General features: G+C 40.2%; 1 protein-coding gene across 3 annotated transcripts in view; it reads left to right on the forward strand.

Annotated features, from left to right (window-relative positions):
- Positions 1-14,231, forward strand: part of RELN (reelin) — a 276,616-nt gene that overhangs the window by 69,450 nt on the left and 192,935 nt on the right. For all 3 annotated transcript variants that reach the window (XM_042018399.1, XM_042018400.1, XM_042018398.1), the window contains exon 3: positions 10,169-10,304. In XM_042018399.1, the coding sequence (XP_041874333.1) occupies positions 10,169-10,304 (136 nt within the window). The remainder of the gene's footprint in view (positions 1-10,168; positions 10,305-14,231) is intronic.

The following is a 14,231-nucleotide window of genomic DNA, read 5'->3' on the forward strand; positions in this document are numbered from 1 at the left end:
GTGTCAGGTGCTGAAAAAAGGCAAACATCTTACTCTTGATTACAGTGTTACAGACACTGTAAGTGGTGCTTACAAATAGTGCATGTGCTAGCAGTTGGCCACGTATAAATGTCTGAAGATAAAACCATAGTCTGTCATCCCCTCAGCTGGCTTTTCCCCCACAGATGCAGCTCTCCTGCCTGTGTGCCATCTTTCCTGAGCAGATAGGCTTTTGTGAGGCTCAGCTGTCCCAAAAGTCTTCCAGAAACTGTGGGACCGGCTGTGCCACAGGTCACTTCAGTGTCCCAGCAAGGGCACCTGGGGCTGTAGGAGACCTTACACATTTCACCTTAGTGTAGGCATTGCTGAGGCTGCTGTAAGCCCAGCTGTGGGAAGGGGGATCATGAGACCTGGAGCACCTCCAGGACTGCTCCTCTGAATGGAAAGTGCATCTTGTCTCCAGCTCTGTGGAGATGTTGCAGTCAATGCTGGTGAGGGACAAACCATGGCTTCTGTACATGTCGTACTTTTACCCCAGACTCCAACTACAGTGAGCCACTCTCTCACTTTCCAATCCCCTCCCCACCCCATGGGATGGGGAAGAGAATCAGAAAAAGGTAGAACTTGTGGGCTGAGATCAGAACAGTTTAATAATTGAAATAAAGTAAAATATCGTCATAATGAAAATGAAAAAAAGAGAAAGGAATAAACCCAAGGGGAAAAAAACAAGCGGTGCCCAACACAACTGCTCACCACTTGCTGACCAATGCCCCTCCCATCCCTGAGCAGAAATTGGCAACTTCTGGCCAAGTCTCCCCAGTTTATAGACTGAACATGACATTCTATGGTATGGAATATCCTTTTGTCCGGTTCGGGTCAGCCGTCCTGGCCATGCTCCCTCCTGGTTTCTTGTGCACCTGGTCCTTGGCAGAGCATAAGACACTGAAAAGTCCTTGACTTAGGGGTCAGCACACTGAGCAACAACTAAAACATCAGCGTGTTATCAGTGTCATTCTCATACTAAATCCCAAACACAGCACTAGGAAGAAAACCAACTCTATCCCAGCTAACCCAGACAACACAATGCGTGGTTTCAAGTTGACTTTCAGATCACCTGAGATAAGGAACTGGGAGATAAAATGGGATAACTTCCACAACAACATCACTCAAAAACAGGAAGAGATGTCTGCAAATGATAAATACTCCATCTGGAAAGATTTATATGGAAGTCCCTCTGGTTTCATTAAGTAGTTATCGTTATTGATTGGTTTGACTGACTTAATTTGCCTTGAAGGAAACTATAAATTTTAAAGCATCATAGTTCACCAGTAATGTTGATAACAGAGATATAAAGAGTAATTAGAGACAGTGCAAGTGCAACCAAGATATGAGGCACTAAGTGGGTCCTGTGGTGACTGAGGCAGGGACGGCAACGAGGGCAAATGCAAAATATGGCTGCGGGCGAAGGATCAAAATAGAGGGAATGCGTTACAAGGCAGACTGCTGCCATGTGGTGATCTCTTAACCCACTGCTTTTCTGATGCCATGTTCCCCCTCCCGCTCTCCCCTGCCCTTAGCCCTGGCCACTCCCTCGGTTTCTCCCTATTGGCTCCTGTACCCCAACCCCACCCAGGGACTGCCCTGAGCCCCTGAGAAAAGCCCCCTACGCCCAGACCACAAGGTCTCTCTACCTCTGGATATCGCATGGACGAGATGTGATTAAAGTCCTCTCAAACCCTCATGGAGAGACCCTTCTCTGCCTCCTTCTCCGTCAGTGGTTGTAGTGCTGCTAGCTGCTGGAGCAAGAACCACAGGGCCAACAAAAATGGACTACGGGAGGGCAACTATGGTCACACTGCCCGAAGCATCCCCGCTGAGCTCTCAGGAAAGCTGCAGCCTGCTAAACTAAACCTAGCAACTACAACACTGCCAGAAACCATTAAGATCATTTAAAATAAATTGAAGAGGGACTTAGGGTTTTGTAGGTAAAGCCATTATCCCAATTAGTCATGCTAGGCTATAGAAGAGTAAACAGGATACCAGGAAGTGTTACCAGCAACCGTATAGCCAAGAAGAGATGTTGTCACTGTACAAACCAGTCAGCCCAGCACAGCTGAGTCTGGGGCGAAGATTGGTTAATTTAATAAAAACAACTTTTGGAAGCTACTGCCTTTGAAAGGATGCTTTATAGATCCAATTGGGATGCATGAATTTATAGATGAGTGTTAGGCAGTTACATTTTTACTGAGCTGTGCAGTGATGTTCTAGTTACTGCGCAGCAATGTTTCATTTGATGTTCCTTGCTCTGGTCAGCAGGGAGGTTTGGTTGGTTCATGGCTCTGTTTAAGTGAGCAGGTGAGGATGGTCTTGTCAGTTAAGACTGCTGGTTCACAGTTTCATCTCTACTAAAGCAAATCTGGGCCAATTCCAGGGGCTCCAGTGCTGCTTTGGTGAATTGTCACTGCTGTAAGGAGAAGGATGTGGTTACCGCTGGCTCCGAGGATGAGTCTGGTGGGAGCAGATGTCTGGTGTGACAACAAGATGTTCCTTTGTCACATTTATCATTGGTATAAACCCTATCAAGCAGAGTTTGATGTTTGGCTCCTGAGACACAGATTTACATTTGCGAAGTGGAAAGATTCAGAACAATGCAATATTTTTTGGAAGTTGTACAAGAGCTGCTCATATGGATAAGACACCATTCAAATACAGTAACAATTAAAAAAAAAAGTGGATGCAAACCAGGGACAGTTGCTTTCCTTCAACAGAATAAACTGGATTTTGGTGCTAAAATAGAACCTATGAAAAGCTAGTACAGAATGAAGGTATCGGCCTAACAGGTCTATAAAAAAAAATATGTAAGTTGCTATTATAAAACATGCTGGGACTATTAGGAAAACATTTAAAATATATTTTGGCTCAAACCTTTGGAAATAGATTTTTTCTTCTATATTTCAGCAACACAGTAACTCATTAGCATTTTCTATTTCTATTACTGCTGGTCCCTGTTTACTGTTACTAAATCAACTTTCCTTGGAGCAGTTAGTGCCACGTTGCTCTCTATGGAGCACTTAGATTTCAGCAGCAAATTGTCTTCTCACCCCTTCTGACAATGGCCTGAAACCACCAACTCACTGCGGACCAGGGTCTCACCACCCCATTCCCCTGGCTCATGGAGCCAAATCACACATTACACAAGGGACTCATTCAGTATCCTGAGAATTATGCTATAGAAAGCGGATATTCTCTTCCCCATGCTCCACAATTTCCATATGTGTATCTCCTGTTAGGCTTAATGAGACCGGTACTCATAAATCCCTGAGATGAAATTATAATCCTAAGTGGGTTCTAACAAAAGGCTGCTCAAAAGTTTTGATTAACAATCCCTTTAAAGTAGAACATTAAAAGAGAGGTTAAGCAAAATATATCCTCTCTTTCAGAGTAAATTTTCAAAAATCTGTTCATTAGTGGTTCATTCCTGCAAACTGGTGTTTCTAGTGAAGGGCTTGCTTCAGTAAATATTCACAAATGTGGCTATAAAACACTTCTCTTGTAAGCACCTAAAAGCCCTAAACTGAACTGTTTCATACCTGACTCCCACTTTGTGAATGTAATTCAAATGTGAACTTGCAATAAATTATTGTTTTCAGAACTATTAGGAAAATACATTTAAATTTCACATATGAGGTAAAAGGTTATAAAACCCATGCTTCTTACCTCAAATGTGAGTCACTTCAGCACAGTGGTACCCTCTGAAGAATTAGGTTGCTGTATTTAGGCTCTGGTTGTCTCCTGACCCCAGAAGGACTTACGGATTTTAATGACAGAGTTTATTAGGATGTGATACACTTATCTGTCTTTTTTTCTAGTGTTCTTATTAACATGTGGATGGTAATTTTCCCCCCAGCATTGCAGATAGTGAAAGGATTTATTATTTAATAGTGAAGCAGTAGTAATAATAATAATGAAACAAAGACCTGGCTCCAAGAGAGATAAAGGTAACATATTGCTGGGTGGAAGAATGTATCTGTTGGTTGCTGGTCTTTTCTTTCTTCATACTGTTTAATTATTTATCAAACCATCCTGACCCTTAATTGATCACAAGGGCTACCAAGTGCTTTAGCAGTCTGTTACATTCTGTCAAATGAGATGTGTTTTCTCTTGTGAAGCAGAATGAAATCACCCCCCCAAAATCAATCGGCAACAGCATATTTTAGCTGGGTGGGTGCAATTCACTTAGGGCCATAATCTGCACTTTTACTGTGGTTGAAGGGAATTTGCATGGGTAATTTAGTTACCTTTAGCTGGCTACTGGCCTGGGTAGAAACTGCATGAGCTCATAGCTTTATGTTTGTGTTCATGCTTTAGAAATTATATTTACCAGCTCCAGATATTTCTTTACTCCCAATGGTCCATTTTAACACAGATTACTGATGTTTTCCTTAAAAATATTTGGGATTTCTTTTTTTTTAAAGACAAAACCCTCCAAAAACAGGAGCAATTTGATTTTCTTCCCATAACTAGTTCTAAAATTTTAAGACTTTCACTGCAGGGTCCTGAAAGGGGTTCATAACAGTTTAAGGATGATACTCAAATATTCTTCCAGTAACTAAAACTAAGCCATTATTTCACTCTCTGTAGCATTCCGTGGAAACATATATTTCATTTTTATATATTTTTACGGGTAAGGCTCAAAAAGGTCCTTTAAACATCTGAAGATACGCAAGATAAAGGGAGGTTCCTACCTCTGAAAATGTGGTCTGAAAGCTGCAGCTTCAACGGCTGTAAATAGCACTTTATGTCTATATACATTCAGATTTTAACCTCGAATGTTCCTTAAGTGCTTCACTTGGCTTTCTGTGAGTCCACATTTTGCCAGCCACTGGTCCAGCTGTGCTGGGGCCTCTGCTGCTCCTCAAATAATGTGGAGAGGCACATGGCTTTCCCTTAACTTGCAGGAGGACTCTGATTCTGCAGCAGTCCTTAAGGCCTGTTCTGTGGGGATTTTACTGAGAAGCCAGGCTCCTTGTTAGTAGCCACCAAGTTGTCACTTGTCCCAGCACTCCTGCATCTGAGTGGTTTAGTCTTACATGTGACAGGAGCGTGGGGGCAGCTCTCTGTATAACTGATCTTCAACTTCATAGAGAGGATGTGCTTCTGGAAAGTAGAGATTTGTGGGCATAAGCTCCCTGCCAAAGTGATTGCTTTAATTGATAATAATAAAAAAAACCTCCAATGGCTACCAGAATCTTTCCATTTTGAAAAAAAATTAATCATCCTACATTTCCCCTGGTGCTGCATGGGAAGAACAAGTTGCAAGCCCTGGTTTGGCCACCTCAGCATGGGATTCAGCACTGGAGGTGTTTTCGGGCACAGCCCCTTTCGCATCACTCCCTGCTTTGTAACACCAGGCAGAACTGTGCCTACCTTGTGGATTTGTGGATAACCCTTTGAGATGCTAGAGCATGGATGAAGAATGTAGTCCTCCAGCTCTGTTTCCTAAGGGAAAAGATGGTTCCTAGGACTAGGTACTTTATTGTTACATAATGCAAAATCTAATTTGAAAATGTCTGTTTCTGACTTAAATTTATTATCTACTAATCAGCAATTATTGCTTTCTCAAAGATCTCAGAGTTATTTGGTCATTTAGAGCTTTTTCTTCTTGGTTTTTCATCAATATTTTATGTTTGGCATTTTGCTGTCACTTACACATAGTTTTGAAAATGGAAGCATGTAGCAGATAATCAGTTTAGAAGGAGCAAAGCCAAAATGTGGTCAGTCAATTTACACCTGTATTTAACGTTCACCCTCTTATTTAATATCATACTCAATTAATGTAATAAATAGGAAATGGTACACTGCCTGCCATCTGGTTCATCACTGGAAATTTAGCTTTAATGAAGGATTTACCAAGGACCTTGACATGCAGATGAGCTCCTTATATGAAGTTCTGGTTTAGAAAACTGTTTTCTGAGGAGGATATGTCATGTTGTAATACAGAACATTATGTAGTTACATAACTCAGGCTAAGTCAGAGCTATTGCAGATCCATGTTTCTCAGAAAGCAGAGAATGATATGGCTCTTTCCTGCTTTTATCTACACCATTAGATGCTTCCCAAGCTCTGCCAGTAGGAAAGATCATCTTTTGGCTTCCAGGAGCCCAAACGGGAGAATGATTGCTATAATCTATTGTTCTCCCTTTTGGAGAAGCTATACAACAAGGTGAAAGTAATGAGTTCAGGATCAACACTTGAATTTGGTCATTTGTGGACCACCTTAATCAGTATTTTCACGTCTCGCTCACCTTCCTGTATGACATCTTATAATAGAAGCAAAATATTTCCCCGCATTAGCTGTTACAGCCCTACTAGTGATTCTGATTATCAACAAAATAATTTTAAACATTTAAATATTGAAGCTATGTATTTGTCATCTGACTTAAGATTTTCCTTTCAATATTTTTCTCTATCTGTGCATTTTTTGTATTTATTTTACCCCTTGAAATCTACCTCTTCACATAGAAGTTCTTTGATTCAGTGACTACAGATACTGTATTGAAAAGAGCTAGGCACATTTTTTTTAAATTTACACAATAAAAACAGCTGCTGAGTTCCCTCTTGAGAGGGACTGAGAATGTCTAGTTCCTCTCCTAGCAGTGCTGTTGGCAGGTACAAAGCATGTCTGGGATTTGAATGGTTATAATGGTTATAATGATTATACTGAGAATCCTAAAGCCTCAGAAATTTTAGAAGATGGAGAATCTAGAAAGTGCAGATGTCTGAAACGTCATTATGATGAGTGCACACTGTAAAATCCAAGTCAAAAGGAGTTCAGAGAGATTCTAACAGCTTCTTTGCATGCACCACATTTTAGATGGGTAGCTCTCACAAAACTTTGAACATTTCAGTATTCATTAAGTCACATGGAAACACTTGATTTTTTGCTAGTGTTCATAGAGTTTTATACAAGATCTTAAAATTTTATCTTAAAATTATTAGTTTTGTAAACACTAGACTTGAATGTATATTGTTGCACTGGTCACCTGGGTGTGAGGGAGATACCTATAGACAACACTGACCTTGATTTGCTATGGGGCAAACATGCAGTCTGAGATGCAGCTTACCAGTTTGGAGAGGGGCTGGAGGAGAAGAGAGGAGCTGCCTTCCATAGCAAGGGACTGCAAAAAGCCTGGAAAAAAAGAGTGAAATATTCTTTGTCCTTAATTCAGTGAGTTCTTAGTATAAATTGAACTTTTCAGTGTTTTTTTGCATTTTTATCGTTTTTATGTTTGCCTTTTCAATAGGAAACCTTGGGATTTTTAGGTTTTTAATATTGCTGTCACTCACTGAAGTTGCACTATTTAATTGTTGTTAAATGTTCTGAAGGCTCTGAACTCCTAAATGGAGTTGATGTACTCAGTAAAGGTCCAGCAGAAGAGGAGGGTTGTTTTTATTGTAAAAATTACGACAATCAATTATTAATAAAATATAAAGACAACATGGTGATAAAATTATAAAACTGGGATTTTGAATGATTGCTGTACTATTCATTGACTTTTTTTTTGGAAAAAAACTTGAATGAGTTGGGTTTTTTAATTGTTTAGAATTTATTCTAGTCACTGCAAAATTGTTCTTTTTTTAAACTGTAAATCAAAGGAAAAAGAAATTCTCCACAGATGTTGTATGTGTTTGATGTATTAGACACATTTTTGCAGTATACTGCCTGAAATCTAGGGAGTTCATTAACTCGCAAGTTGCTGCCTGGGAGGGAAGCAGTCATATTTCCCAAGCTTGTCTGCCTGTCCCCTGGCTGGGGGATGTGTTAGGGCAGCTTTTGTCCTCCCTTGTATTTGGCTGGCTGTGGAGAAAGGGGAATTCCTTCAAACTGAAGGGCTGTTCCTGCTTCTCCCCTGACAGCATCTGTTATTTAATTAACTTGATAGTCTGTGGCTTGCTGCTTCCCATCGTACAGGCAGGGATGATGACAGATGAGAGCTGGTGCTCTGCAGCAGTCCCCAAGACCCCAGCCCACAGTGCTGAAGTCACTGGCATTAGCACAAACTTCAGAGAGAGGGACAAGGTCCACAGCTTTGGGAAAGAATCAGAGATACAGCCTTTCACCCTGGGCAAAGTAAAGCAGTCGTCTAAATAACATTTGCTCTGTGAGGGACCTCTCTGGGAGTATTTTTGGACACATCTGTCCCAGCAGAGCACTGCTGCAGGACTTCAGCAGTGAGAGCAGGGCAATGAGCCTGGGCACCAGTCAAGTGGGATTCCTTAAGGATGTTAATGCCACCCCTCCCAATTAGCCAAGAAAGGCAAATAAAGCAATACAGCATGGCAAGAGATGTCCAAACCTCATCTGTCATCTGTAAGTCATCTGTATCTAGTCTCTTGCCATTAAGAAGAGTCAGTAAAATACCATCTCTCTGTATTTCCCTACCACTGATCTCCAGAAAAGAGGCTCCACTCAGGGGAAGTTGAGCCTTCTCTGTGACTATCCTGACACAGCGAGCTTCAGCATCATTTGGGGATTTGAGCTGTGACTGTGTGAATGACAGAAAATCTCATGTGTATTCTCAGTGGGGAACTAGCTGAAAAACCCTGAATGAGGAGGTTGTGGGTGTTTGTAAAAGATACAGGCAGCACATCACCTGCTTCCTCCTGTCACTCCTGGGATGGATCACTTAAATTCACTGTGGCTCATTTTTCCCCCCCAAAAAGTGAAGCTGGTTTAGAATTTCATAGCCCTGAGGATAAATAACATCCATAACCTTGAGCTGTAGTTTGTCATACTCACCGGTACCCGACTGGGATTTCAGACATTGTTTTTGGTCTATAAAATGAGAAATGGTTTGCTTGTGAGACAGCCCCCACTCCCCACAAGGTGCTGCTGGCATCCAGTTCCTGGGGACACCAGGTAGAGCAGAGTGTTTGCATTAGGAAGGATTCATCCCCCTGCTTGACATAAATCTCTCACTTGCAAACTCCTTCCACCTCTGGATCTGTGGGGGCTTACGAGAAATTGCTGCATTCACATTACAGGAGAATTACCAAAACCCCAGTAATAAAGGATGCTGAGAGTCAGAGATGGGTTTTACTTCTCTGTTGTTGTTTGAATTGCAACAAGCTAATTTGGGAAATACCAGCCACTATAAACTATGAGATGCAATCACCAAACAGCTGACAGTGACCTTCTTGAATGCAGTGGTGCCTGCTCCCATTCCCTTTTCCTTTTGATCCTATTAGCAATGTTTCAGCCCATGTCACTGTTTTCTGAAATGAAGGTTCAATATTTGAAGTAACTTGGAACAAGGCATTCTCTTCTAATAACTGCATTAAAAAGAATAGTTTCATCATTTACTCTTTCATGTACTAGGAGTAAAGGTGTAGTAATCCATTCTGGTAAGATTGCCTTCCTTTAAGCCAAAGGGTGTCAAACAAACAACCAAGTTTGCACTACTTTGTAGAAAACTACAAAAGGGCTCCAATGGGAAAAAGATTGCTGTCAGACATTGTTTTATGTTAAAAATACAGTTCTTTTGTCTAATGATGAACTGTAGAGAATTCCAGAGGGAGGGATTAATAGATGACATTTACATTCATTCGTATATTAGAGGCATGTATGAAAAAGGAATAAAAAAAATATCAAAGGAATGTGTACTGGTAAAACTGTGGAAGGTTGCTGCTTTTATTTCAGATCAGAAGAGTTCATTAATCCAGAGCTCATCTCTTTTTTCCAAATACATGTCTACTAAGAGATAATACCTTTCTCTAAGAGCTTCATTTTTCTTATTAAACTAGAACATTTTTTTTGCTTCAGGTGTTATTTTCTTTTAGATCTGTGATGGGTGTAAATAAGGTAATGGAATAACTGATTTACAGTAGCTGTGATCCAGCTCCTCCTTTGAAAATGCAAATAGTTCCTCTGGTATTGGCCTCATGAAGACTAATAGCAGTAAATACACAGAGCCTTGCAGTAAATGCGAAGTCAGCCTTGGCTCAAGCAAAGGCCGGCTCCAGTATTTTAATTAGCATTAATTCTAATTACTTCATGGCACATCCCTGGGGTTTTTTCATTTTGTGTTGCCATGATGAAACACATGGCAGATGCATTTCTCGGTCTGTTAGCACCTTGCAATGAGCCATTAACACGTTACTGTTTTCTTCCTCTGCGTCTTTCTCCCAGGAATTATGTCTGACCACCAGTTTGGAAACCAGTTCATGTGCAGCGTGGTTGCGTCCCATGTGAGCCATCTCCCAACCACAAACCTCAGTTTTGTCTGGATTGCTCCACCTGCAGGGACGGGCTGTGTCAACTTCATGTACGTATACACGCCAAGCCATGAGCAGATAATCTCTCTGGAGATAATGAAATGATCTAACCTGCTCACTCTGCCTGGATAAAAGAGTCAGTCAGAGTACACTGCCAAGTGTAGACTTTAATTTGAAGTAAGAATATTGAGTTCTTCCTGACTGAAGAGTTTCTGTGCATATTAGGACTTCTTATTTTCAAAGCATGTAGGAAGTCTAGCATTTAATTCTTCTTAGTAATTAATCATATCATTGATCCTTTTAAGTATATATCATTTGCACTGACCCAGTCTTTTAACTGTTGCATTTAATATGAGTTAGAACATCACACAAATATATTATTCAGATTGTAAGCATCAATATAAAATGCAAGTATTTGAGAGTAGCCATACTCAAGTATTTTTTCTCAAAAAACACTCTCAACTTCTGCTGAACCAAGGATAACCAAGAGGGTTTTTTTGGCAATTTGTTTTAAAGACATAAGTTACCTTTGATGATTTAGTACCAAATAAAGTTCCAACAAAATAGCTTAACTTGAATTATTAGCATATATATTACTATATTTTACCTTCAAGTAATTTCTAATGATTTGTCCCAGAATTTTGGTAGACCAGATTTGAGTGAAAAAATACACCAAGAATGCAAAAGCAGAAAATGTTTGAAGTCTGACATTTTCAAAGAAAAAAAAGGCAGACTGCACCCTAATTCAACAAGTGAATAATTGCAGCATTTCAGAGGCCTTTTCTGTGTTTTTGTGGCTGTCCTGTTGTCAAAACAAACCTTCTTCTGAGTATTATTCCCTTTCAATCTATGCTGGGAAGCAGCAGGTAAGTGCCCCACATAACCAGGTCGTTTTACTGCTGTAAAAAATAAAAAATGAGCGACTGAATTCTTTGAGAACATAAGTTGTTGATGGTGAGCACAGTACCTGTTGATTGATTTACCTGTGGCTTTGATATTTCCCCTTACCTACATAATGCACTTTTTTTGCCTGTACTGTCAGGATACATTATTTATTAGCTGTGATGGCAATGTCAGGACATTTTTGTTTCTAGCTCTCTTGTCTTCTAAACATCTAATAGTAAATTGAGAAAAAAAATGTCTTTATGAGTGGTAACTGAATTGTGAGAGTGTATTTGTTGTATATACAACAGTTGTATATACCTTGAGGAAATCTGTCAGCTATGGGGTTTACAGGTCCTTTAATTCCTTTCTAGAGATACTTTTCTTTGTTGATCAAGTTGAAGCAGCTAAAATTTGTTCTTTGAGCTACCTGTACATCTTCTCTGTGTGCTCGTGCTTACTCCCTTTCTTTCTTGAATTTTTTGGTTTTCCTGGTATTCAAGAAATAATTGTTGAATTGTGGTCCTAACTTGCACAGTGACTGTGAATGTATTTGTTTTTGAGAAGTAATCCTCCATTGTGAGTTTTGAGGTCAGTTTCTAACCAGTCATTCATTTTCCTGTGGCCGATTTTTTCCATGGTTTTGTAATGGGTTTTTGTTCATGTTTGTCATTGTTGAAGAAGAGCTGACGAGTAGCTCTACAGAAATACAAATACTACTATGAATGCCGATTCTCATTTCTCAGTTGAAGGAAATATAAAGAGGAGAAATATGTTTTACCTCTAATCCTCCTCCTCAATTTTTCTTCAGCTGCCCACACTTTCTTGCCTCAGTTGGTGTTTCTCCTGCTTACTAAATCACAAGTTGCAGTAAACAAAGCTATTTTTGTTGTGCAGTGTTAGCCTGCCTACCTTACCCAGTTCCCTGAATTCAAGAGTTCCAGAGGACTCTATCTTGTTTGTCTTCCTTTTTGCCTTTATAGCAAATAATAAACAAGATATTTTTAACACTGTAAATTTAACATAAAGTTTAAATTTAGTATAGATTACATTTAATATATAAATTGAATTATTTTTTGTTTAACTAGTGTAAATTGAAAGTATTTACAAAAAACACCAGAATTCATAGACTCTGACAAGAGTGCAGTATAGGTAAGCACTTCCTATACTGTTTGTTGCCAATATGTCTGTGATTCAGATCAGCTCATTAGTCTTTGACCTCTCTGGGGATGGATAATAAGGTTATTAATTAACATTAGCTTTGACGTGCAATTTTTGAGTCTTGATACCTCTCCCTGGACAATTCTCTGGAGGAACTGGACAAAGGTCACCAGACAAACCTCTCACAGGCCAATGCACAGATAGCTTTTATTAACTGCACACACTGTTGACTGTTCTGGCTTCCACTGTAACGATGGAATTCGGTGGATACGACACGGAGAGGTCACAACCCTGTAAACATCGTGGGCAAAATTCCCATTCTCTTCATCTGCGCTTTTTGGTGTGTTCCTCTAGAGCTCAGTCCTGAAAAAGACAGAAGCCATCAGAAACAAGATTTGTTCAGCGATGCTGCCAGCCTGTTCTTCTTCAGCTCTTGTATCCATTGGTAACCAAACGAACATGACAAAGGAGTTGAGATATCAAGATACTAAGTTTCATAAAATCAGTAGCCTGGCAGACCATTTATACCAGTAAATCTAGACATTCCCAGCAACAATCCTGCCTGCTACAACACAGTTTGTTTATAAACTGCCAGAAATATTCCTCCTGTAAATCTGTCAGTCTCCAGTTCCCAGTCTACTCTGCATTTCCCAGTCACAGTGAAGGAGGATGGCTCCTGGCCACATTTAGGTTACTTAAAAAGCCAGTGAGGGACACACAAGGTATTGCTGTGTTCCAGGATGGGAGGACGAGGAAAACTTTCATGTTCTGGGATAAAGGGATGTAGGAATGCTGTGGGGAGGGATGTGGGGCACAGATCTGCAAGGAAGATGAGCTTATTTCTGTGTATGTGAGATGCAGGGGCACAGAAAATTGGGATTTACACCTCGCACACCAGCTTGCCAGCACAGCTCTCAGCTTCTTCCCCACCCCAATATTCCTCATCTCTGCAGTTTGATGCAGTCCAGTTATTTACGTTGCACACAGCTCTGCGCCACTGCCGGCTCTAAATGCAAGGTTACCTGATGGAGCTTTGCATCTTTCCTTGGCTCAGTGTTTCACTCAACAAGACTGCTCCCCAGTTTCACCAGGAAAAGGGATGATGTAGAGCCCTGTGCTCCATGGGGTGGCTGGAGCCAACCTATTTCTGTGCAAAATGAGGCAATAGCCATTTTTTTACACGAGTTGTGTGCAAACTTATTTTCACTCTGTTGGGTTTTTTTCCTTGAAGTACTTTATTGTGGCTACTAAATAAATATTAAAAGTACCTTACACTTCTAAGAGAAACACTGAAAGCTGTTGGTGTTCCTGTAGTACATCTTGATGTAATTCTTTAGCATGTTTTCACCATAGATACCTCCAACTGAGTTGAGGAAATAAAAGCTAAAGTGCATCATTTGTTGCAGAATAGTTTTCTTAGCAATAACTTAGGACTATGTTAAATAGGTATTGAGCACCAGGGCCTCCCAAGCAAATTGCCAGGATCTGTAAACGCTCTCTACCACCACAAAATAGTAGGTCCTCCTTTACACTAACAAGTAATTTCTCTGATTGTGTGCAAATTTGTAAAATATTATCTTCATAATCCTTCAGCTAGGTTTCGTGGTTTGTAATTTCTGCTCTAAGATCACACTAACCTAGTTAAAGCTCAGCCTGACAGCAGGGATAATAATGGCTGTTAAGCAGGGTGGCATGCTGGGCTGCATCTTAGGTTGTTAAGCCTGTTGTTTTATAGATGGCTTAACTTACTAGTTTGCAAAAGTGATAAAGCTGACCTAAATAGCAAAAGCATATTGTGTTTTGACCACCAGTGGGGTTTATTGCAGAAGTTCCAGCTATTATATTAAATAGAATTGTAGGCTGTAGAATATACCTAGAAAAAAAAGTATTTATCTTATGTAACCATTTATGTCAGTCATTGAACAGGTGTCTAA

Source organism: Corvus kubaryi, unplaced genomic scaffold, assembly GCF_017639235.1.
Source record: "Corvus kubaryi isolate FWS band 111438036 unplaced genomic scaffold, C.kubaryi_AGA036_p1.0 137, whole genome shotgun sequence".
NCBI classification, from domain to species: Eukaryota; Metazoa; Chordata; class Aves; order Passeriformes; family Corvidae; genus Corvus; species Corvus kubaryi.